Genomic DNA, 22,371 nt, shown 5'->3' with positions numbered 1-22,371 from the left:
TTTTAATTAATATATACATATACCCCTACTTGATACTTGAGATAAATATACATATAAATACATATATCATGTATGGAATATTTTTTTATTTTCTTTTTTGTCCAAAATCAACGTATGACGTATGACTACTTGTTCCGCCGGTGTATGTCGGCTCACAAATCGAGCGCTCCCATCAGGCTGCTTATGACCCGCCCCCGCAAACCAGAAACAGCGGAGCAGAGAGTGTGACGGAAAGCGCAGGAGAAAGCCAGGCTGGAGCTGCCCTGGGAAGTCGAGAGTGTAGCAGAGTCAACGCAGAACAACGCCAATTAACCACTAGCAACGGAAAGAGACAACTGAAGCCACAGGTACTCACGACTGCGGTTTCCCTAGGTGTTATCGGTAATTGTTGGTGAGAATAACCGCTTGTCCCGGTCAGGGCTGCTCTTTAGCTTGTCACGCAGGCCTGGGAACGGGCCGCAGCGGAAGAGTTAAGCAGTGCGCCGGGTCAGAGATTTAAAGAGAGGGAGGCTGGGATAGTACGAGGCCTGTCAGGGAAGAGGTCCACGCCTCCAGAGAGCAATGAGTGTTTCTGAGTGGGATCCAAACTATTCCTCCTACTCACTGTCTTGGCCAGCTCATTTATAGTGACAAATATTTCCGGTGTATTAAACTTGACTGACCGGTTAGCATGATGGTGGTCAACCGTTAGTTAGCTCTGTTAGCTAGCTCATTCATAGTCCCTCTGAACTTAAAAGAACATTTAGAAAGTGAGCTCATTCACACTGACAACGTCCGGTTCACAGGACAAGCCCTGTCAGGACATTTTGGGGAAGTGAGGTTGTGAGCATTCTTGCTTGCTGCTTCTGGTGACTAATTTCATAGCGTTGAAAGTATCACACCAGTAAGAAAAGACACCTTCATGGTTCTTTCGTTTTTTGGGGTGTAGCTTCTGAGTTGACGTGGAACCAGCTGCCATCACTCGCCCTGCGGTTAATGTTAAGCATGACCAAGCAAGCTAGCACATTTAGTACTGCACCTGAAAGTGCTGAGGTGGTGTAAAGGATACCATCCTGTGTCAAAGACAAGTTGAGCTACTGTAAACTATTTCTGGTATTTACACTGAGTGACATTTGTGCTGCCAAACCCTTCATGTATTGTAAGTGTCCTTGTGACATTTAGGCCTCTTTGATGCTCGGGGGACTTTGGACTCATTGGAAAGTCAACCAGGATCTACTTAGAAACTTAAAAAGCGCAAAAATTTAAATTCTCCTCCATTCTGACTTGATGTTTGTTTTGGCTTGTTGTTTCCCTTTATCTGATCCTTATATACTGATAAGTTATTTCTCAAGGTTGTTTTGCCCAGATTGAGTAAAAAATGAAAGCACTGCTTCTGATTAATGTTTTCCTCCATAACCAGGCAGCTATACCGTGTACTTTGATTCATTCACTTTATGAACCAGTTTATGATAGAACATTATCAATAATCTACCTTGCATGAGAGCTTTTTCTCTGACTGGAGTTCATGTCTCTGTATGAGTGTATTAAGACACACTGTCCAGTTTGTATGTAGGCATGGTCTGACAATTGTATCAAATCATCTTCATTAAAATTTGAGACAAAATAGTGTAACATAATGTGATTGCTTTTATTTAAAACAAAAAATGCAATGTTACTATAGTAACAGGAACATATGTTGCTGTAGTAACAAGTACATAAATGACAGTTAAATTAATGCATAATTAGTAACTATAAAATGGTGTTGATTTAGTAGCAATGGTTAGAGTAATCTTAAATCCCTAAACTCCTGTTATTTTGTTTTAAAAAAATAGTTTTTGTGTAAAACTCAATTGGTTTAGTTAATTTTCATTCATAGGTTCAGGTTAAGCAAATATTTACTTATTTTACTGTTTTAGTTGGTGTTTTTAAGCAGCTTGTAGCCATTTCAGAGATGTTAACTTTAGAGTGTTGCATGGCCTTGTTTTGGACTTGAGGCAGGATAGTTATCAGGACTTGCCTCTGTGTCCTCGCCTGCAAAATCAGGAGGCCTGGCCAGCCAAGTGGGTAGATTCCGGGGAGCCAACAGCCCGAGAGGGCTTTGTCCTCCAGGCTCATTTCAATGCTGGAACGAGGCTCCAGCTCCATAGGGGAATGCATGAAATCTCCATTCTTAGTCCCAGGACTGGGAGAAAGTGAGAAGAAAACGAAAGGAAACAAGCCTCAGACTTTCACACCACCTACTCCACCCACTGCCTCTGTGCCAACAGTCAATGTTGCTTCAAGGATTACTGACAGTTTGAAAGAGTTTACATTACAAGTTAGGTTTTGAAGATGTTTTCTATAGGAGGTCCATATAGTGTGTCCAGGGTCATGTCTGGGTCTTTTCTTCCTGGTAGGATGTGCTCGAAACCTCTAACCAGGATGGCATCTAGGAGCACTTTAACTGGCTCCTCCGCTTTTCTATTCTGCAAAGCAGCCCAATTATAACTGTGAGAAAATGAGGGAGCCATTAAATAAATTACATACTTCTTAATAAGATCACTGGGTTGATGCTGTTTAAAAGGCAAACAGATCATAGAGGAAGAGAACGCAAATGTGCCACACAGAGTTACTGATTGACCGGACATCAGAACCACTCAAATATTCTTTAATTAGACGTAATTATCTATTGGCAATTGCGTTTCTGAAAAATCAGATCTTTTTTCTATCTTAATTTAGGCCAACAAACGCACCAAACATTTTAATGCTCTTCTATTTAGATGAAAAACAATCTAAAAGTAGCGAGCATGAATTTGGATGAATAAATAGGAGATAATCTCCTATTTTTGACTGGGTTCAGACTACTAGAAGAAAATGGATGTCAGTCCCGACTCAGACCAAGTCAGCAGTTAATTAAACCGCTATTGAAATCCAGCATCAGGATGTATCTGATTGAGCTATTAAGCACTTTAGAAATGCTTTGCCGGCAAATATTTAGGTTTTTTCTTTTTTTTAAATGAAAAGTTTGATTTTACAGCCAAACAAAGCTAAGCTCGCAACAGACCTAATTGTATGTCTCTTTTTCTGTTGTGAAATGTGATCAGAAGTTTTGGAGGCAGGAGTGAAACACAATCAGCGCTGCACTGTGAGACTAAGCCTGTCGGTGCTTAGAAAGCCCTGCAGTGGAAAGTTATTCTTAAATCTATTATCATGGGTAATCTTCTTAATCCAAATTACTAAAGGCCTGCTCTACGACACTGACTCCTATGCTGAACGTTGGCCACAGCTCTTGATTTATTTATATCTTTTTCCTATCTATCAGCTTCTCTACCTTAAAAGAGATTTTTGAGATTGTTTTAACAGGAAAAACTGTAATTTAGTGAGTAATAGTAATTGAATTATGAGAATAAAGTTGTAATATTAGAGAATAAAGTTGTAATTTTGAGAAAAATAAATGAAAATCAGGAGTTGGATGTGGAATAAATTTTGGGAGAAAATTTTTAAGCCAGAGATTTTTGTGAATTAATATTTTTATTTTATTTTTATAAAAATATTAAAATAAATATTATCCCTAAAAATCTAGTGGTATATATTTTTACATAGAAATGATTCTGCATGGAAATGGCATAATTCTTCCTTCACCACATTGCTGAATGTGAAGCTAACTTCTGCACCATGCTTTCATGATTTGCAGAATATGCTAACAAAACCCAAAAAGGAGCTGATGGGGAAAATAATCTAAAAATTTGAGTCTAGAACATAAATGGGAACTAGGAAGAGCAATGGCACATTTTTCTGAAGAATGTGTTTTGTGGATTTTAAATTGATTACATCTGAGGCTATTGTGTTCTCAGTGATATCTAAAATGTAACAGATGAATGTCCTCTCTCCTGGCATAAAGGACTGAAGTTCCTGGCTCCAGCTGGAGTGGTGTTCAGCCTCTGACACTTTCATGTCGGTATATTTTTGCCCCTTTCAAATCCAATCCCAGTGTAAGTTTAGAACAGCAGGGGCTTGTCCTTACGGAGGCCGAACGGCAGGGAAGTGGCTAAATGAGAACGCAGGCTACGAATGTTAGCCTAGTTGCCTTTTGCTTGGTATTGACCTATTTTGTTTCTATTTCAGTCTGAATGAATGAAGCAGACATTTTAAATATTTGCTTAACATTTTCAGCTTTAACAGAATAGTTTTCAGTTCTCTGTTCGCTCTGTAAACTTACAGTATGTAATGAAGACATTAAGCTGTCTGGCAGGGGCAGTGTGGTCTAATTGGATCATATTGCTAAGATAGGGTAAGGTCAGTTCTCACTCGCCACCCTCTTAGCATAAACAACGACCTACTGCACAACGAATAATGTCATACAGAAGCACAGATTTATATGTGGTTAGAAAAAGAGCAAAAATCAAGTATGTTGGATGAAAATGTGCAACAGACTAAAAGCATGGTTTCAGGTTTCTATGTAGTCTTAATGACCATGCACTTTATAGACATTTTATGATTCATTTGAGATTTTTATTTTGGATGATCAGAAATGACACACATGGGTTTAAAATTATGCACACTATCTCAAATATATAGACTGTCTTCCACTGATCTTAGGAGCAATGTTTCTTAGTAAATTTCTCTTCAAGTGAAAGCTTTTTGTAGCCATCAGTTTGTGGTAGAGTTCTCCCTAGGGCTGCAACTAATGATTACTTTACTGATCGGTTATTCTATTCATTTTTCTGATGATTAATTGGATTTAAGATATGACACATTCTACAGATTTTTCATGTAAACTTTTAAACTTTCTTTTTGTAAAGAAACCGATTACTCAGTTTCTATTTTAAATAAGAAAGACAATGTTATTTTAGAAAAAGAAATAACATTGTTAGGAAATGGGAAATAATTTTGTGAATTTGATCAAGGTAAACAAAATTATGCCACATGAAGAGTTTGAGGATTTTCTTTTAAGCGAATGGCGTTTTTAGAATATGTATATTGCAGTTAATGATTAATCAGTTGTTAATTAGTTGATGATTATTTCAATAGTTGATTAATCACAATTGTTTCAGCCCTAGACCACTCCTCTTGGGTTTCTACTGGTTTGAGGTTATTCTAGAAACCTTGTCAAGTTTTAGCCACTTTAGAACCACTTTTAATTTATTTGTAACCCTCATCTTATTGGAAACGCAACTGTTGAAGTCTCACCTGTCCAACCCCGACCGTTCTTTTTGTTCTTCTCCTTAGAATGGCGATGGATATCTATGACTCTCAGTACCTTCTCATCCTGGCCCCCACACTGGTCATCGCCCTCATGTTCCTCTTCTTCTGGCTCTTCATGAAGGAAACCTCTTATGATGAGGTGCTGGCTCGGCAGAAGCGAGATCTCAAGCTGCCGCCGACCAAGCCAGACTCTCGTAAGAAGAACGAAAAGAAGAAAAGCAAGAAGAAGGAATCCGCTGGCGGGGGAAGCGGTGGAGGTGGAGGAGAGTCTGAAGAAGACCTGCGGGAAATTGACTTGACTGACGGCATTGGCTCTAACATGGAGGCAGAGAAGGAACCTGAATCCGTGGGTACCCCGGATCCATCCCCGCCTGCACCTGCTGCCGAAGTTTCAGTCTCTCCAGAGGCTACTTCTGGGCTAAGGGAGAGGAAGAAAAAGGAGAAAAAGGCTGCCAAGGCTGCTGCCAAAGCTGCTGCTGCAGCAGCTTCCAACCTAGAGGAGTCAGAAATGAACGACTCAAAGCCAGTCAGCCACAAGACAGAGACGTCTCCAACTTCAGGCAAACGAATAAACCCACCTCCTCCCCTGGTGGAGACACAGGTTCAGGTCCAAGCTGTTCAGGCTCCTGTTCAAACTCAAACTCCTCCCCAAACCTCTGGGAAGAAGAAAGACAGGAAGAAGCAGAAAGTGGAGGCGGGTTAGTAAATAAGTGATGTTTATAGCAAAGGAAAAGCCTTGAGTGTAAATATCAAAGTTTCAATGCATCCTAATATTGACACAAAGATCTTAAACCAATATATGCTGCATGATTGACTGTGCTAATATTTCCATAATAGATGAATTGGTCTGTATCATAATTGATTGAAAAGTGTTTCCCTAAATGTTCTTTCCATTTCAAGCAGACGTCCAGCAGCTTGAGGTGAAAGCAGAGCAAGCTCCAGCTCCAAGCAAAAAGGAAGCTCCTTCTGTGGCCGAAACCAAAGTCCTTGACGGTGCCAACCCAATGGCTGTCACTGGCAAAAAGAAAAACTCTGCCAAAAAGCAGAAGACAGAGCATGGTAAAAATGATCAAAACAATCTCACTATCTTGAGTCAGATGGCAGTTTCTTTAAGGCTTATAGGTTAAATCTTTTATTCCCTTAAACAGTAGTAGAGGAAACCCACATTTTGGGAGATGCATCTGCCTCCAACCACCAGGTAGCTCATAATGATGACGTACCACCTAAAGCATCTGCCAAGAAACAGAAGAATGAGACTGATAAAGGTAAGAAGTAGTTTAGATTTTTTTTAACCCTTTTTGGCCAGCTGTGGCTAGCAAAGTTTATTTCATTAATTTAGGTTACAAAAGTATAACTCCTGCATTTATTTCACACAGAGTGATATAATTCAAGTGTTGACTCCTGTTAATTTTGGCTTATGGTCTCCAACCATTTTTATGGAATGCTGAGTGGAAGGAAAACATTTGGTAAAGAAAGGTGCACAAAGCTTTTCTTGAGCTTACAGGAGAGTCCCAAGGACTTGACTGTAGCTGGAGTTACCGCACACAGACCTTTCGAGAGCAGGAGTTGCAGCTGCTACATTCTTTGTGTTAAGCCACTGCTAAACCAGAGGCATGATGAGTGTTGGCTAAGAGTTGGACTGATGCTCTGTGGTCCAGTCTGATATTCAGACCAAAGGAAAGTTTTGCTTTTCATTTTGAACTGCCGTATTAAAGAGGAAGAGTAGAGAAACTCAGATTTCAAGTAGCTTGAGGTTCAATGTAACGTTTCCAGATTTAGGGAACCCTGTCATATACTGGTGGTGGAGAAGCTAATTTTATTTTTCAGTTGTGGTTAAATTCTGAGGTTATATACAATTGAATTATTTTTTTTGAATAGACTAAAATTTGTCTATTAAAGATATATGTTTATTCTTCTTCCAAATTCCTTTTTTTTTTTTTTTTGGCAATTTTTCAACCATATGTTTTCCTACCACTCAACTTTCCTCAAACCTAACTGGCTGAGCACTGTTTGCAATCTAATATATGTTGGTGTGGTTAGGTTTTGTAGCTCAGTCAACCAGAGTTCAAAGCTTCATTATCTGTAAAACATTTACAGACCTTTTATTGCATAAATAAACTGCAGCAGCAATCTTTTTGTGAATTAGCAGGGAACACAGAAGTGAAACTGAAGGAGCTGCTTTCTGGTCTGTCCAGCCTGGCTTTGTCAGAAGCGGAAGCTATCAGTGTGATCGCTCTCCTCCGAGAAAAGAGCCCTACTGCCCTAGAAGCCTGGAACAAAGTAAGATCACTGGACCACAAACCACACAACTGTAACAAATGGCATGTCTTAATATTTGTATGCAGCTAAAAAATCTGAAAATCATTACTGAACTTAAAGTGTCTGCTTTTCACTTCTCCTCTATCACTGTGACCTCCAGTCCACAGCGAGGCCCGACCCGGCGGCCCAGGAGAGAGAGAAACTTCTTGTGACTCTGCAGGAGGAATCTTCTATCGCCAAAGACAAAGTGAAGCAGCTCAGTCAGGTCAGAAACGCTCTGAAGAATCCCACAATCCATCCTAAGGTTTGGATTGTTTTGTTAAGCTTTCCCTTGTGTTTTTCTTTTATTCTTTAGGAGCTTCAGCTTGAGAAACAGAAAACTGGCAGAATGGAGGCCATGGTGAGAGAGCAGCGAGTCGCAATGGAGAAGGAGTTGGGCGGCATGCAGGCCAAAGCACAGGGCAGCTACCAGGAGCTACAGAATATGCAAAAATCGGTGAAACCTAATGTTCTCCTCTGTTCAGTAAAATAGCTTTAATTTAGTAACGGATGTTAAATGTAACTTGTTGCATGGTGTTTGTATGTAGTTTCAGCAGGTGAGGGAGCAGTTGGAAGCCCAAATCACTCGGCTGCAGCAGGAGAACGGGATCCTGAGGGACGCTGTCAGCTCAGCCACCACTCAGATGGAGAGCAAGTCAGTGCTGCACTTCTGGGTCAAATCTGTCAGAATCTAACTGTTTGAATTATTATAGTGCATTCTATTAAAGTGTGTACTATATTTGAATCCAGTTGAAAAACTTGGAAATCATTTTTGAATGATTTCAAAATAATTATATTTCTGTGACAATTTTGTAGCATTAAAGGCTTCAGGCCTTCCTGAAGTACTTTATAATTATGATTTAGATCAGTGGTTCTTGCACTTAATACACGAAGCTAATACAAAGCTAAGTGCAAAGGTGTCACTTTGCACTTAGCTTTCAAATAATACCAACATTTATGCAGAATACCACCGAAGGTGACTCAACTCCCGCCATCAGTTCATCCATGAATCTGTCAGGGCTGCTGGTGGTATCTGGGTGGCCTTTACTTGGACTCTTAGTAAATTTTACTATTGATTGTTTGCAAGTTAAATATAAACAAATCAAGTGTGTGTGGTTATTTGTTCCATTTTGTTTTCTGTTTTTCCTAGTTTCCAGGACACCAATTTCCTTTAAGAGATAATAAAGATGATTGATTGATGATACTTATACTATCAAGATTGAACATTTACATTTATTTCATTCTGTTAGTGAGTTGGTTTGATTTCTTAATATTATTTTATAAAATAGTTTTTTCAAGTAGATGTTTTTTGTGTTTCTATATGCTTGTTGGAAATCAGTATTAATCTGCCTTTGCGTATGAAATATCCAATATATACTACACCTTTTCACACTGAAATATGCTTTCAGTGGGTTGCTGATAATTTGCTTCTTCAACAGTTTCCCAAAATTTTGCCCCATGAGCAGTTTTCACCTCACATTCTTGACAGGAATTCTGCAGAGCTGAACAAGCTGCGCTCCGAGTACGCCGGCCTGATGAAAGAACTGGCAGACAACAACAGCAAGTTGCAGCAGGAGGAACACCAGAGGAAGTCACTGGAGGTCAACTACAAGCAGAACGTGTCTCAGCTGGAGGTATGCTAAGCCAGATGTGTGTGTTTACCTTCTGCTGCAGGGTCCGTCGGCACAGAATAGTGCAGCTTAGCTTCAGATCTAGTCAGTGGGTGTGGCAGCATTAGTGGGGAAGCAGTGAGGGAAACTGTAGTAAAAGTCCAAGGGTGGGTTGTGGGAAACAAAACCTCAGATGGGTGGGTTTGCTTGCTTAGGAAGCTGAAATGTTTGAAGCTTTGTATAAACACGACTTTTTCCTGTAAAATACTCGGATCAACCCTTCCTGTTGGCCTGATGCAGACAAGTCTTTGCAGTGAACTTCAGAGGTACACCAAGCCTTAGGTTTCACAGATTTTAACCTCAATAAGGCAATTTAAAGGGGTCTACATATATTTCCACTCAGATGTTTATATACACTTATCATTAGGAGTGAGCAATATGAATTAAAAGTTTATCTTGATATGTTGTGTTAATATTGCGATAACGATAAACGTGATACAATTTATTACTTTTTAGATAACTGTATAATTGTGACTGTGACACATCAATCAGAGCCGCACAAACACAAATACTGACCTTTAAAACAAACCTTTCCCATTTGTAATACGCTTCTTTAGGATACCAATCAACTGCTTTTAATCATATTTTCAGGTTTATTGGTATTTATTAATGTTTTAATTGGGTAAACAGTAGAGAAAATGGTAAAGCTGACAATTCTGGCAATACAGACAGATTTGGGGCATTAAAACATCATTAATTGTAATTTATCAGCGCAACAATAAATCAAAATTCGTATAACAATAAATTATTATGATAAATACAATATGATAAATCGCCGGCCCTACTTATTAGCTATTACTCTCTCACTCTTAAGCATTTAGAGATGAGTTTGAGCCATTCCCTCTCCAAAGTGTAAAGATTATACAACAACTTTCCTGAATTAAAAAAGAACTGGGTGTCCATTTTGATGTATAGAATAATCTCACTAATTAGTTTAAAGGCATTCAAAGTAGTAGGTAAGTACATTTTATATTCTAATAAATATCTTTTAGAATGTTGCATTTCAACTGTACACTTTTTGTTCCCATGAGCATAATTTCATTTTCTTATTTGACCAGTCAAATAAGAAAATGTTTTTCTGGTAGAGCTGTGGCTTTTAGACATGGTGGATACATTTTGAGTTAGATTGAGGCCAAAGCCGTTTCAGAAGCATATTGTGGCCTTATTTAGAAAACCTGACTGTGTCCTTTTGACTCATCTGACCCAGACTGTCACATCGGATGAAGAGAAATGGGTCTAAATATTTATGAAGAACTCTAAAGCCACCAAGGCACAAGGCAATATTTAACTGAATGTTGCAAGAAAAGTGGCACCAGTGAGTGAAATTTCACTTCATTTAGTGCCTGTACACTGGGACATTGCACACAAAATGGAAGAGAAAACCAAAATCAACATCTGGATGGTTGAAACTTGGGCCCATTTAAATGTTTCAACAGTTAATGATCCAAATGAAAAACTAGTTTTGGAATGGATAAAACAAATAAGCATTGAGATCCTGGAAATATTGATATTTATAAAGATATAGATGCTGAGATGCCTTATGTAAGAAAACAAACATTCTTCTGCTATGCCTTTTGTTATAAAGTTGCTTGATTCCTCGTCATTCCCAGGCCCAGTTACAAGATGCCAAGAGAAGCTGGGAAGAGTTGCAGAACTTCCTCCACAATGTCAACGCTGAACGAGAGAAGCTTCAGGCCTCTAAGCAAGGTCACTAAACATCCTGTCACAGAAAACATTATATATTCTCAGTCCTGTTCAAGTGAAGTGACTTGATGTCTTTTAAAAGACCTTCACAGCCAACTTCTGGCAGCTGAGACGGAGATGAACAACAAAAACAAGGAACTCCAGACTCTACACAGCAATCTGAATGAGGCCATGCTCTCCAAAGAGCAGCTGGAGCGGAGGGTGATGGAGCTGATGGACATGTCCCAGCGCAGTGTGCCAGATGAAACTGTGCAAGCACAGGTTCAAGTAGGCTCCTATGACCAATTCAGAATATTACTGAAAATAAATCACACACTCCATTTGAAAATAACTCTTCAAATTTGTTTTATTAGGAACTTAAGAATGAGAACAAAGCTCTTCAGGCTCAGAATGAAGCACAAAAATCCCAGAATGAGAACCTGCAAGCTCAGATTTCTTCACAGGTGTGGACCAGCTTTACCTGTCTTTTCTTTCTCTTTTGAAAGCAATAAGATTAAAACCTACATATCTGAGTGCAAGTAGGCTAATGAGATTTCTCTGTTCAACATTTAGGCCAAACATGTGTCCCACATTGAGGAACTACAGAAGCTGTAAGCAAGTCTTTTACCCTTGCATTGCACCAAATGTGTTGGCATCAGAGATTGTCACAGTAATCGTTTGTATTTGAATATTTTTTCCTCTATCTAGGCTGTCTGAAAAAGAGCTGCAACGGAAGAGTCTGGAGGATTCTCTTAATGCTGAGAGGAGCAGCGGAGCGAGCAGAGAAACTAACATGCAGGTATGTTTTAAAGCTTCAGGTTCCTGTGCTAACATGTCACTGGTTAGTCTGTAGGCAGTTTATCACAATGTTTTCTATCTGCTGGGAAGACATTTTGTTGACGTTCATTTGCAAGATTATTCACATTTCTTAGTTTTTTTTCCACTTGACTTCATCTTGCAACCATGAACTGCTCTGTAGGTTGTTGGAATATTATGAGATACACTGAGAATAATTGAGAACTGGAAGGAAAAGGATGCATGGATATCAACATTTTTTACAGCACAATTAAAACATTTTAAAGTGTGCCAAGAATTTATAATCAGACCTCTGTAATGTGTTCAACCAGTTGCCTTCAGAAACCAACTTATTGGTAAATGAAGTAAACCTGTCTCATCGGTACTCTGTATAAATAGTCCTATTGAGACCTCAAATATTTGTTAGAGAATGTATCAAACAACTTAAGGGAAAAGTTGTAGAGAAGTCTAAAGATGGGTTGGGTTTTAAAACGACATCCCAACTGTCACAAGATCAGGTTTTGCTGGAAGATACATTGATAAATTGGAGTTAAATGTGATTATTGAATGTATTGATTCAGTGGGACTGGACACAAATGCATGTCATACTTTTCAAATTTCTTTTTGTAAAGCATGTTAAAATCGTTCCTTCCACTTCTCAATGATGCACCACTTTGTGTGATCTGTCACATGAAATACCAATAGAAACAGAAATTTATGGTTTAATGTGACCAATTTGACAAAGTTCATGGATTGAGTATTTCAGAAATCTACAGAGTTGTTTTGTCTTTTAGACTTTGCACAATGAGAACTTGTTGCTGAAGGCAGAGATTCAGAATCTGCAGGCACAGATTACTGAACAGGTTAGCTGCTGCTTTGTTTTTTTTTTATTTTTTGTTAAACACATTCAAAGACCCTTTACATTATTCTTCTTTATTACACACCTAAACATATTGGCTTTGATTCTTCCCTTTTCAGAAAGCTTCCCAGCTGGCCTTGGACCAGATCCAGAAGAGGTAGGTGTGGAAAAAAAACCATATTTTTGTTGCTGGTGACTTTTGTCTATGAAACAAAAGATCTGTAGTGAAAAGCTGCTTCCTCCACAGTGTCCAAGAGAAAGAGGAGAACATGAAAACAGTTGAGGGACTATTGGAGGAGGGGTTGATTCAAGTGGCCAACAAAGAGACAGAGCTGAAGGTAATGCCAGTTTTTAGAAAAGAACAGTTTTTATTTTGTGAACATTTTGATATTGTTCCCTGTTCTTTTTTTTTTGTTTGTTTGTTTTGTTTTGTTTTGGGGTTTTTTAATCAGAAAATTGACTTTCTTCCCCCAAAACTGCAGAGTATGAAAGTTGAAAATGAGGCACTAAGGCGTGAAATAGATGACCTTAATAAAAAGAAGCAGGAACAGGTCAGGTTTGGTTTATTTTGGGTTTTTTTTCTTTTTTGGTTCTAAATGATTTAAAAAAAATTTTTTGTCCTTTTACATGTTTGTTGTATTGTTTTCTAACCACAGGCTACATCAGAGTTGAAAGTGGAAGAACTCCAAAAACAGTAAGATCAATCAAGTTAATTCCAACATTTTCTGGTTTGTAACGAGTTGTTTTCTCCTGAAATGGTAAAAGCTCCATTAAGCCACACATTCCTTTCTGATAATCTCAGGAGAACTGAATGTGTTGTCTTTGTAGCTAAACCTTTTAAATATTTGCATGAAAGTTGCAACAGCAATCCTATTGACGTCTGACCGAGTGACATTTCCATCATTATCAGAAAGTCCAAAGTACCAAGAGTAGGCGTAAACCAGAGATCTAGGCTTAGTGTTACTTTCTCTTGTCTAGCAAACACATGCAACCACTTACTATAGTTATTATATCTTTAAAGATCAGTAGATTGACATGTTGACCTCAGCCAATGATCTATCGCAATCAGCTTTCTTGGTCAAGTTTGTGCAAGCAAACAAGAATTTAACTTTCGTTCCACTATGCTCTCAATATTCAGCTACTTTGAATATAAGTATAGAAATATGGGGGGGAAATAAAATATATTTTTTTAGTTGGCATTAAATGACGTAACTTAAAAAGTCGTTTGTTGTATTTTCTTGTAGACTTTCTATACAAATGATCACCTGAGGGTTTTTACTGCAGCATGTGTGTTGGCTCTTTTTTATGGCTTACTCAACAGATTACTCTTTTTGTTTTAAATCTTAAGGTCGAGAAAAATGTATTTGGTAATGCGGGAAGACTCTGTAAAGCATGTAAATGTTTTTTTTTTTTTTTTTGTCCTTGTGTCACTGATGTTTAGGATCCAAGAGAAAGATGTGAAGCTGAAATCGATGGAGGAGAATCTACAAGCAGCACAAGCCAGCAGCTCCACCATGGAGAAGATGGTTGAGGTTTGGGCCTTTCCGGAACAACAATTTGAGCATTTTTCACAGACGACCGTCGTTGGTGTAGTTTTGTTCCAGTTTTGAGCACGTTTTATCCTCTTGTATCTCATAGACTCTACAGCAGCAGTTGTCTGCTCATCAGCAGGAGCTGGAGAAGCAAAGACAGGCGCAACAAGAGATAGCCAGTTATGGTATCAAGATTCAGGAACTCCAGTCTCAGTGAGCTGACCTCATTCTTCACATTGAATTAAATTTTTCTACATTTTCCCCTCCCAAATCTGACCATAATGGAGAAACTCTGAACTTCAGGTTAGCAGCAAAGGACCAGGAAATCCAGAGGCTTCAGACTGAGCTGAAGGTAAAGACAAAGGATCTGAGTGAGAAAGTGGAGCAGATACAACAGCAGGTGAGGAAGGTTTTATAAACCAAACATGACTGCTGTCAGAAGATATTTTGTTTTAATTTCTGTCTTGTTCATAGCAGTCCATCTCTGCAACACCAAGCCCTGAATTCCTCGCAACGTAAGTGAAGCGATGTCACTCCCAGGTTTAAGGAGTTTATAATGAGAATAGTGAAAAGCTTTAAAAACAAGAGGTTGTTCTGTTTGGTAGGTTGTCTGAGAAGGAGAATCAGGTGGACAGTCTGCAGGTGGAGCTGGCTGAGCTGAAGGACACTTTGGAGCTTCACAGGAAAAAGAACAACGTAAGTTTCCTGCAGCATTGACCAATAACGCATTAACACTAAACTTTTTCCCCCTTTCCTCTGAATGTTCCACCAACCGTCCCCCCTCCTCTGGTCCAAACACTGCAAATTTCCATAGTTCCTCTTCTCCACTGCCACTTATTCTCAATTGGTTTGTTTTTTTTTTTGTTCTGTTCAGCTAGAATCTCTTTGCTGGAATGTGCTTTGTAGGAAAACTAGGGAGCCCAGCATAATTGGACTCATCAGTATCTTTTCTGCCTTGATTTGGATTTGTCAAGCTGAGCATTCCAGAAGAGAGCTTCCAGTCTCCTCATGTCGTTCTCACTGTTGGATCCAGTTTCAGCAGGCTTGGTTGTTGTTGTGAATGACTCGGAATTTTAGAAACTGTTAATAAAGCATTAATGAATTATTTTCACATTAAGAACTCTGTAAATGCAGTTGTATACCTCATGAACCTCCCTACATTTTATCTCATTGCAACCACAAAACTTTGATATTCTTTATTGGAATTTGGGACAAATACATTAAGAAGATTGGAATTTCTTCTCCTCTTGTTCCTTTAGCAGTTGGAGTTTTTTTTTTTTCTTTCTCTAATGTAAGAAATCATTCTGGATCAGGCTTTGTTTAGGGGTCACTAACTGCTTTTTCCCTGAGGCTAAACTGAAAGTAGTATCTTTCTGGAACTGACTTTGTAAAACAGGAGCTTCGGGAGAAAAACTGGAGTGCAATGGAGGCTCTGTCAGCCACCGAGTCCATGCTTCAAGGAAAACTCAGCAAAGCTGTCAAGGTTCGACATATCATCTCAGTCCTGCTTCACTCTAGATCCAATCTGATGCATTCCCCCTCCAAAATGTCTGTGTTTTGCCATAATTGACCCTGTATATTTTCTTTTTGCATCATCATCTGTGATAACACTGCATACTCGTTTACCTTACTTTTGCTCTCTGTCCTCTTTTCATGGCCCGATTTTTAATTGGCTTTAATTCCAGCTGCCAAATCTGAACGATCCTCTTGTTGCATGTCAGATCATTCCAGTATTTTTCTGAAGTTTTGCTAAACCAAAAGACAGGCAATGAGTGTGCAGTGACTTAGTCATTCACTAGATGTCATTAGCTCAAGATTCATGTTTTATTTCTGTCTTCTTGTCATTAAGCATGGCATGTTTTCTCCAATATTGCCAACTAATCAAAAATGACTCCTTACAATGCAGTTTTGTTTCTGTTTTAATTCTACTTAATCTTTCAAAATGTTTAATCCATATGTAGCAGCCCTGTACTCACAAAGAAATCCTGTCTGATCACCATCAAGACAAACTGGTGCAACTGAATGTTTTAGCTAAGTTTACCTTACATTTTGTGTAGTCACAGATCAGTTTGCAGTCGGATAACTGTTTCTATTTGCAGTTGCAGTGATCTGTGTGTATTTTTGCCATCCTCCTACAGCAGTAGGTTAGCACACTCGCCCAAACATCACAATGCAGCTGTGATACAGTAGAAAGCTCATTCTCTAGTGTGAGCCTGGTACTTACTTTTGCTCTCTGAGCCTGGGTTGCTGTTGTGTATTTTCAGACGGTTCATGTTCTGTTCAGCTGTTACTGCTGAACAGAACATCAGTTCATTGCCAGGAGCCCAGATGTGTGGCAGCTCCTTTTGCATTTGTCAAAAAGCTTTGAGTTAATTTGGTCATTTTTAAGGAGGCACAATCATTTATGAACTTACTCGGGAACATGAACGATCATGAGAGGCTCAAAATCTGAAGTTTTGTGTTCAGTTATGGCCACAAAATCTTTGAGAAAATAACAGAAATATACCTTTTTTACAAAGGTTTCAGCATTTATTATTTTTCTGATTCTAATTTTTTTACTATACGTATTTGATATGTTGGATTTTATATATATATCAAGTTAATCAAAACTGTAATTCTGACATTGAAAGGACTGTAATTTGGAAAGTTTCCTCCTTATATAGACCCTAACAAATGCTAATGTTTTGGTCCCCAAGTCACTTTTGCCTTGTGACATTGTGCTCCATGTTGCTGGAAACAAAAACCCAGTTTTCTAAGAAAAGACTCCTGGTTCATAGAGAAAGTGTTCAGCACTATTCTTTATTCATTTCTTGCATTTTGAAGTATGATTGTAAACAAACCTATTGGGTTGGATGATTGCTAACCCGTCACATAACATTACACTGTTGCCGTGACATGGTAGCATTTACCTTTTTTTCTTTGTTCTGCTACCTGATTGTGGTTTTCATAAAAAGTGGTCGTTTTGGTCTCATACCTTCCCGTCACCATGTCTAAGTAAGCTCTGCACTGGTGGCAGCTCCTATTTCTTGTGCAAATCATATTCTAGATGAGACTTTCTAGAACCTCTGGAAACTTTCTGAAAAAAAATGAACTTGATGGTTTTGGTTACGTGATAAAATGTCTGGGTTTTTTTTGTTTTGTTTTGTTTTTTGTTATTGTTTGGGTTTTTTTCTGGTTGACTCAGCTAGTGGCAGAGCAGATATCTGCTGCTCTTCCACAAAATGCTTCCTGCTCAATTTGTGACAGGGCTGTAATCCAGCACTTTCAAACTTAACTTTTTAATATTCAGTTACGTTTGCAATTAACTGCAGTTCCTTTGATCACGTTTCTTAGCAACTCAACTCATAAAATATTTTTCCTGGTCTCCAAGCATGGGCCTGCTGAAAGGTGCAAATGAAATAACATATACTTAATTTATCTAATAAAACAAGTTGATTCTAGTTACAACAATGATGGAATTAATTTAGGAAATGATTGAAGAAATGATTAGTTTACATCAGGGTAAGTGCAGAGGGCCTGTCGCCGCATCACCTGAAACAAATCATCATATTTCTCAACGCTCTTTCTGTCTGTATTTTTGTTTCTGTACTTTGTGCTTTCTAGGAAAGCCAAACAGCGCTGGCACAAACACAAGCTGAGTGTCGAGATGTTCTGCACAGACTTCTACCCCACGTGCCTCTACCCTCTGAACAGGTATTGACAACGCTGCATTTTTGCCTTCAGATTTATTTTGTTTCAGATGTTCTTGTTCGACTTAAATTTTTACCACAAATTTTTCCTCAGAACCATCAGGAGTGGTTACAGAGGTTCGAGACTGCAGTGGCTGAAAGCTTGGTCACACAGGTTAGACAAACATCACAGGAGTCAGAAGTAAGTTAAAAATTGGAAGCCTAAGTTTTCCAGCAATCCTTTTATGTTCTGAATGAATAAATAAATCCTGCAGGAATTAGCTGAGAAACTGAAAGAAGCAGAGGAAACCCAAAGGATTTTACAGAAGGACTGTGAGACGTACAAGAAGGTGTTGGCAGAGACGGTAAGATGTTTCTTTGAGTTGAAGTCATGGGGAGAGCTTCCTCCAACTGAGGTCTTATTCCTGCTGTGTCCACAGGAGGGAATCCTGCAGCGCCTGCAAAGCTGCGTTGAGGAGGAGGAATCTCGGTGGAAAGTTAAGCTGGAACAATCGCAGGAAGATGTCAGAGAGGTGTGTATTCAGGCTTAGAAAGAAACAACTGATTACAGATTACAACACAGATGTGTTTGTCCTTTTTTTCCAGTTTGTTTCTTCTTAGTTGAGAAGTTGACAAGTGTCTAACAAAAGTTAGAAAATCTAAAGCGTTCTTCACTGTTGCTGTTCTTGTTGTATCCAAAAGCTGTAGAAAAAATGAAAGTAGAAACCAATATAATGATACATTCTGGACCACTCCCAGAATGTATCTAGAACTTCAGAACCTGTATATCTGAACCTAGATTTACAGGCTTTTTTTTCTTTAAAAACATCTGTGAAAGAATGCGTTACTTTTAGGCATATAGTAAATTCCAGTGTTGGAATCAGACTCCCACTGTGGAATAAGTGGGAATCCTGTGGATTAAGAATAGGATCTCACTCAGCCTATGCTATGTATGAGAATGGATGAACAGACATATTGTGGCTATGCGTATGTTAACGATCCACTTGTGTTTTGACCTTTCTGGTGACCTTATCTGGCTCCAATTTACTGAACAGAGTTGGATAATCCACCTCTGGTGTCTAAACTTTTACCTTTTCTGTGCGCTTTCTCATTTAATTGTTCTGTAATCCGTTTTGTGGTTCAGCTGAGAAGAGAGAAGCAGCACTTGGAGTCCGAGTTGGAGAGGGCAGAGAATGAGAGCGCGACGTATGTGACAGAAGTGAGAGAGGTGAGCAGAGTCTGAACTGAACGTTCCTCCTGTTCCTCTCTGATCATTCGAAGGGTTTTGCAGCTACAAGATTATTCCTCAATCATCAAGTTTGACTGTTTAGACTCTGGATCGCTTCCCACAGACCTCCATTAAACAACGACTTGTCAAACTTAATTTCAGCTCAAAGATCTATTGACTGAATTGCAGACCAGACTTGATGGCTCATATACAGAGGCTTTCAGACAGAATGAGGAGCTGGCTTTGGTAAGCATGGATGACCCTCTCAGTAGAACTTCTTTAGCGCCGCTTTGGGTTTCACTGTCTATTACATCCTGAACAACAAAAACTAAAGAAATAAGATCCTGAATGATGATCCTCCTTCTACTTGCTGTGATACTAACCTTTCTTTTTCCACATCTGTATTCTACTCGTCTTTTTCACACCACTAAATATTTTCTCTTTAGATGCCAAAAATGGGTCACCGCAGTAATTAACTAAAGCCTCAGTCTTCAAACAGTTTTGTCTGTTGCTTAACTGGTGCTGGAGATTTGTTTTCACTTTATGTGTTAAATCCACCCTGTTTTGAACTGTAATGGCTGCATTCAGGCTAATAGCAGTGCTACTGGATGTAATCTTCTTCCTGACAACTGTTGGAATTTCACAAATGTCAGATGAGCTGTTCACATACAAACATTCTTTGGCTTCCCACAGCCAAAGAATAAAGAAATTAACATGTCATCTGAATATCAAACTACATAACAATCATAAAGTTTTAGCCTTGAAGATCATGGAATGACTGACTTCAGCAGAGACTTCCCTGACTTGCAGGAACAAGTTTTACTATCATTGGGTGTGTAATGTTAAAATGTCTGAATTGTCTTTTCAGTGTGCAAGTTACTCAAACTGGACTTTTTGGATTGTGACATAATTCCTCTGTTGCAAAAAGGTCATACTGACATAGTGCTGTTCTGTGTTTGAACACATTCATTAAAAGAATACCATTTCATGGGCATTTTAACATATCCATGATATTTTGCAAACACATGGGTTTTGATAAAATAGAATATCAACTCAAATAAAACCAGTATACTATGTAGAATTATGACACACTAATATATTTCTCAGCATTTGGATGACTATGACTAATAGCTGATGACTGGCCAAAAGCAAACAGAATTTCATGATTTAATGACTCCTCCAGACTTTTGAGTTCCAAATGAAATGCAAAATCTCCTGAGCGCATGTAAGACACTGTAAAGTGTTTCTGACTCAGGAATGACTTCAAATGAGGAATTTAACCATTGTTGTCCATATTCTGAATATGTCCATACCTCCAGTCCAGAATCGCTTACAAATTCTTCAATTAACATTTTCTTCTACCACATTTTTTTCAGTTTCTCCTTCCACCTAACTTTACTCTAATATTCTTTGACACCGCACTGTGTTCAGCTAGCTTTTCTGTGATGACCTTTTCTGGCTTCCTCTGATCCAGTGTGTTAATGAGCGTCTGTTGGACAACTGGTATCTTTCCCACAGCTTTGAGAAATTGAATTTAAGGTTTCCATCCGCTGTAAGCTAAAATAATCAAAGTTCATAGAAATTATGTATTGACGTGTCATTTTCTGTGTGATTAATCCTTTTTCAAATCATTTAAGTAATCTTTAGATGCACCTGTGGGTCTCCGCTGTTTTGATTCTTCTTGTGTAATCTGACAAACCATCTTAATGTCTGTCTTCAGTTGAAAACCCAGCTGTCTGAGACGCTGTCCAGGTTGCAGACGGAGGAAAACGAGAGGCAAAGAGTAGCTGGAGACCTGTACAAGGTAATGGCGCTAATTTCTTTCATGCGTCTGCTCACACAGGTTGAACCACAGCTCATAATGCTAAAAGTTATTGTTATTGTTCACTCAGGCCCAGCAGTCTCTTGAACAGATCCAGAGTGAACTCACAAAACTAATAGAAAACAATGCCCTGATAGAGAACAGCAGCCTGTCATCACAACATGTAAGTGTTTTCTAAGAGTAGTAGTGGTAACAATAAGTGGTTCAGCATCTGCTTTAAACCAGTTGATGTTTGTCTGACAGGAGGAGATTGACAAGAAGGAGAGAATAACTGCAGGACTGAATCAAACAGTGAGAGAAATGCAGCAGCTGCTCATTGCGATCAGCCAGCAACTGGCTAAGGGGGTGAGTTCCCTTCCTGACAAAATGTTGCACTGCACCTGCAGCTTTTATAAGATCTGCTAAAACACACTGGCCTTATTTTTTAAAAAAAATCTAATTCTTTACCTTTCCACTGAGTTATCAGCTGCACTAAAAAGACAACAAGGTTTCTGTTGTCTTAGAAAAATCACAAGCCACATTAATGTTAGATACGTATGTTTGTATTTGCCTGAATATAAAGTGCAGCTGAAAAGGGCCGAACTTAAGGCTCCTTCTGTAAATGAAAAGTCAGAATTAAGATGTGTTGCTTACTCCACATCCTCCTGTTTTATCAGCTTCTAACAGCATCGTTGAATGCACAGACTGAATCAGTTTATTGTTTTCCAGGAGACTGAGAAAGATCAACAGAAGGTATAAGGAGAGGATGCCACCACACAGACACACTGACTGCAATACAGAGACAGCCTGCAAACTTCAGCCTCCTCACTACCGCATCACACAGTCACTCCTGCTCACTTCCTCCCAAACCCTGTCCTCTTCACCTGTACTGTAAAGACCTCTTGTCTGACGGCCTGCACAGGAGCAGGCAGAGGTCCTGTTTTATTCCTAACACTCCAAGCACGGTACCAAAACTCCAATTCTCCACTCCAGCCACATTCCTCCTCTTCTGCAGCTTCATCAATTGATTTATTATTATCATTATTATTTTTTTTTACTTCAAACTTTAAAAATGACCCCGACATTATTTAAACTGTGTGGCTACCATTCCTCTGTTATAAATCCACCTGTATAATTTCCAGTGACATACTTTTTAAAACTACAGTAGATTTTTGTTTTGTCTGGAGAGGGCAGAGATGAAATGTCCCGGCTTAAAGAAACAAGCGTTGGGATTTCCTGTTTCTTTTCCTTTTAACTTAAAGATATGTATTGTTTAAGTGTACCGCTTAGGACCTGCTGAAATACACTGTTCTGTTGATTTGCTCCCTGACAAGAGAAAACACCGCGATTGCTCCATGCATACCTTGGCTCAATACTTCCTGGGGAAAGACGGGAGTCAGTAAAGCTCTCTGCATGCGAGATGGGTCACTACGTGACTGTATCCATGGTGACACATTTTTGTCCCGCCTTTACTGCAGCTCCACAGAGAAGAGAGTTTGGAGTACAAGACCAGGCACATTTAAGAGGTTTTTAATCCAACTGCAACCACTTTAGAAATGAGCGTCCCACTTTGTGTGTAATCAACACTTACTTTATTGTGGCTGAGTCCATTAACACTGAAGATTTTGTTCTTTTTGTAATGGGTGATGTTAATAAAAGGGATGCTTAATATGG

At 38.9% G+C, this 22,371-nt stretch overlaps 1 protein-coding gene across 10 annotated transcripts; it reads left to right on the top strand.

The window, feature by feature from the left end:
- Positions 1 to 157: 157 nt before the first annotated feature.
- Positions 158 to 22,371, top strand: ktn1 (kinectin 1). Of its 10 annotated transcripts, none has more exons than XM_055038255.1 (35): positions 160 to 347; positions 5,188 to 5,861; positions 6,064 to 6,222; positions 6,315 to 6,428; positions 7,313 to 7,443; positions 7,583 to 7,687; positions 7,778 to 7,918; positions 8,010 to 8,116; positions 8,951 to 9,095; positions 10,742 to 10,838; positions 10,918 to 11,102; positions 11,189 to 11,278; positions 11,388 to 11,425; positions 11,523 to 11,613; positions 12,404 to 12,472; positions 12,588 to 12,625; positions 12,716 to 12,806; positions 12,951 to 13,019; positions 13,125 to 13,162; positions 13,910 to 14,000; positions 14,107 to 14,213; positions 14,304 to 14,400; positions 14,475 to 14,515; positions 14,606 to 14,696; positions 15,397 to 15,483; positions 17,604 to 17,693; positions 17,784 to 17,870; positions 17,944 to 18,033; positions 18,109 to 18,201; positions 18,813 to 18,896; positions 19,059 to 19,142; positions 20,617 to 20,700; positions 20,789 to 20,881; positions 20,962 to 21,063; positions 21,427 to 22,371. In XM_055038255.1, exons 2-35 carry the CDS (start codon positions 5,189 to 5,191, stop codon positions 21,454 to 21,456), a joined length of 3,732 nt encoding a protein of 1,243 aa, XP_054894230.1. In that variant the 5' UTR covers positions 160 to 347; position 5,188; the 3' UTR covers positions 21,457 to 22,371. The 10 variants fall into 10 exon arrangements, with proteins under 10 accessions (XP_054894234.1, XP_054894232.1, XP_054894230.1 ...); XM_055038254.1 differs by having other exon boundaries at positions 7,310 to 7,443; XM_055038256.1 differs by having other exon boundaries at positions 6,312 to 6,428; positions 7,310 to 7,443; positions 10,918 to 11,096.

The sequence above is a fragment of the Poeciliopsis prolifica genome, unplaced genomic scaffold (assembly GCF_027474105.1).
Source record: "Poeciliopsis prolifica strain line A6 unplaced genomic scaffold, Auburn_PproV2 SCAFFOLD013, whole genome shotgun sequence".
In the NCBI taxonomy this organism is placed as follows: domain Eukaryota; kingdom Metazoa; phylum Chordata; class Actinopteri; order Cyprinodontiformes; family Poeciliidae; genus Poeciliopsis; species Poeciliopsis prolifica.
The sequence above is the reverse complement of the archived record's forward strand: the minus strand, read 5'-3'. Positions and strand labels throughout refer to the sequence as shown.

Excerpts from the sequence above, each read along its gene's own strand:
- ktn1 (XM_055038250.1), top strand. The coding sequence starts at position 5,189 with ATGGCGATGGATATCTATGACTCTCAGTACCTTCTCATCCTGGCCCCC. Across the intron at positions 10,839-10,917 it reads GCTTCAGGCCTCTAAGCAAG|ACCTTCACAGCCAACTTCTG; the intron begins GTCACTAAACAT and ends GTCTTTTAAAAG. Across the intron at positions 13,163-13,909 it reads GTGGAAGAACTCCAAAAACA|GATCCAAGAGAAAGATGTGA; the intron begins GTAAGATCAATC and ends ACTGATGTTTAG.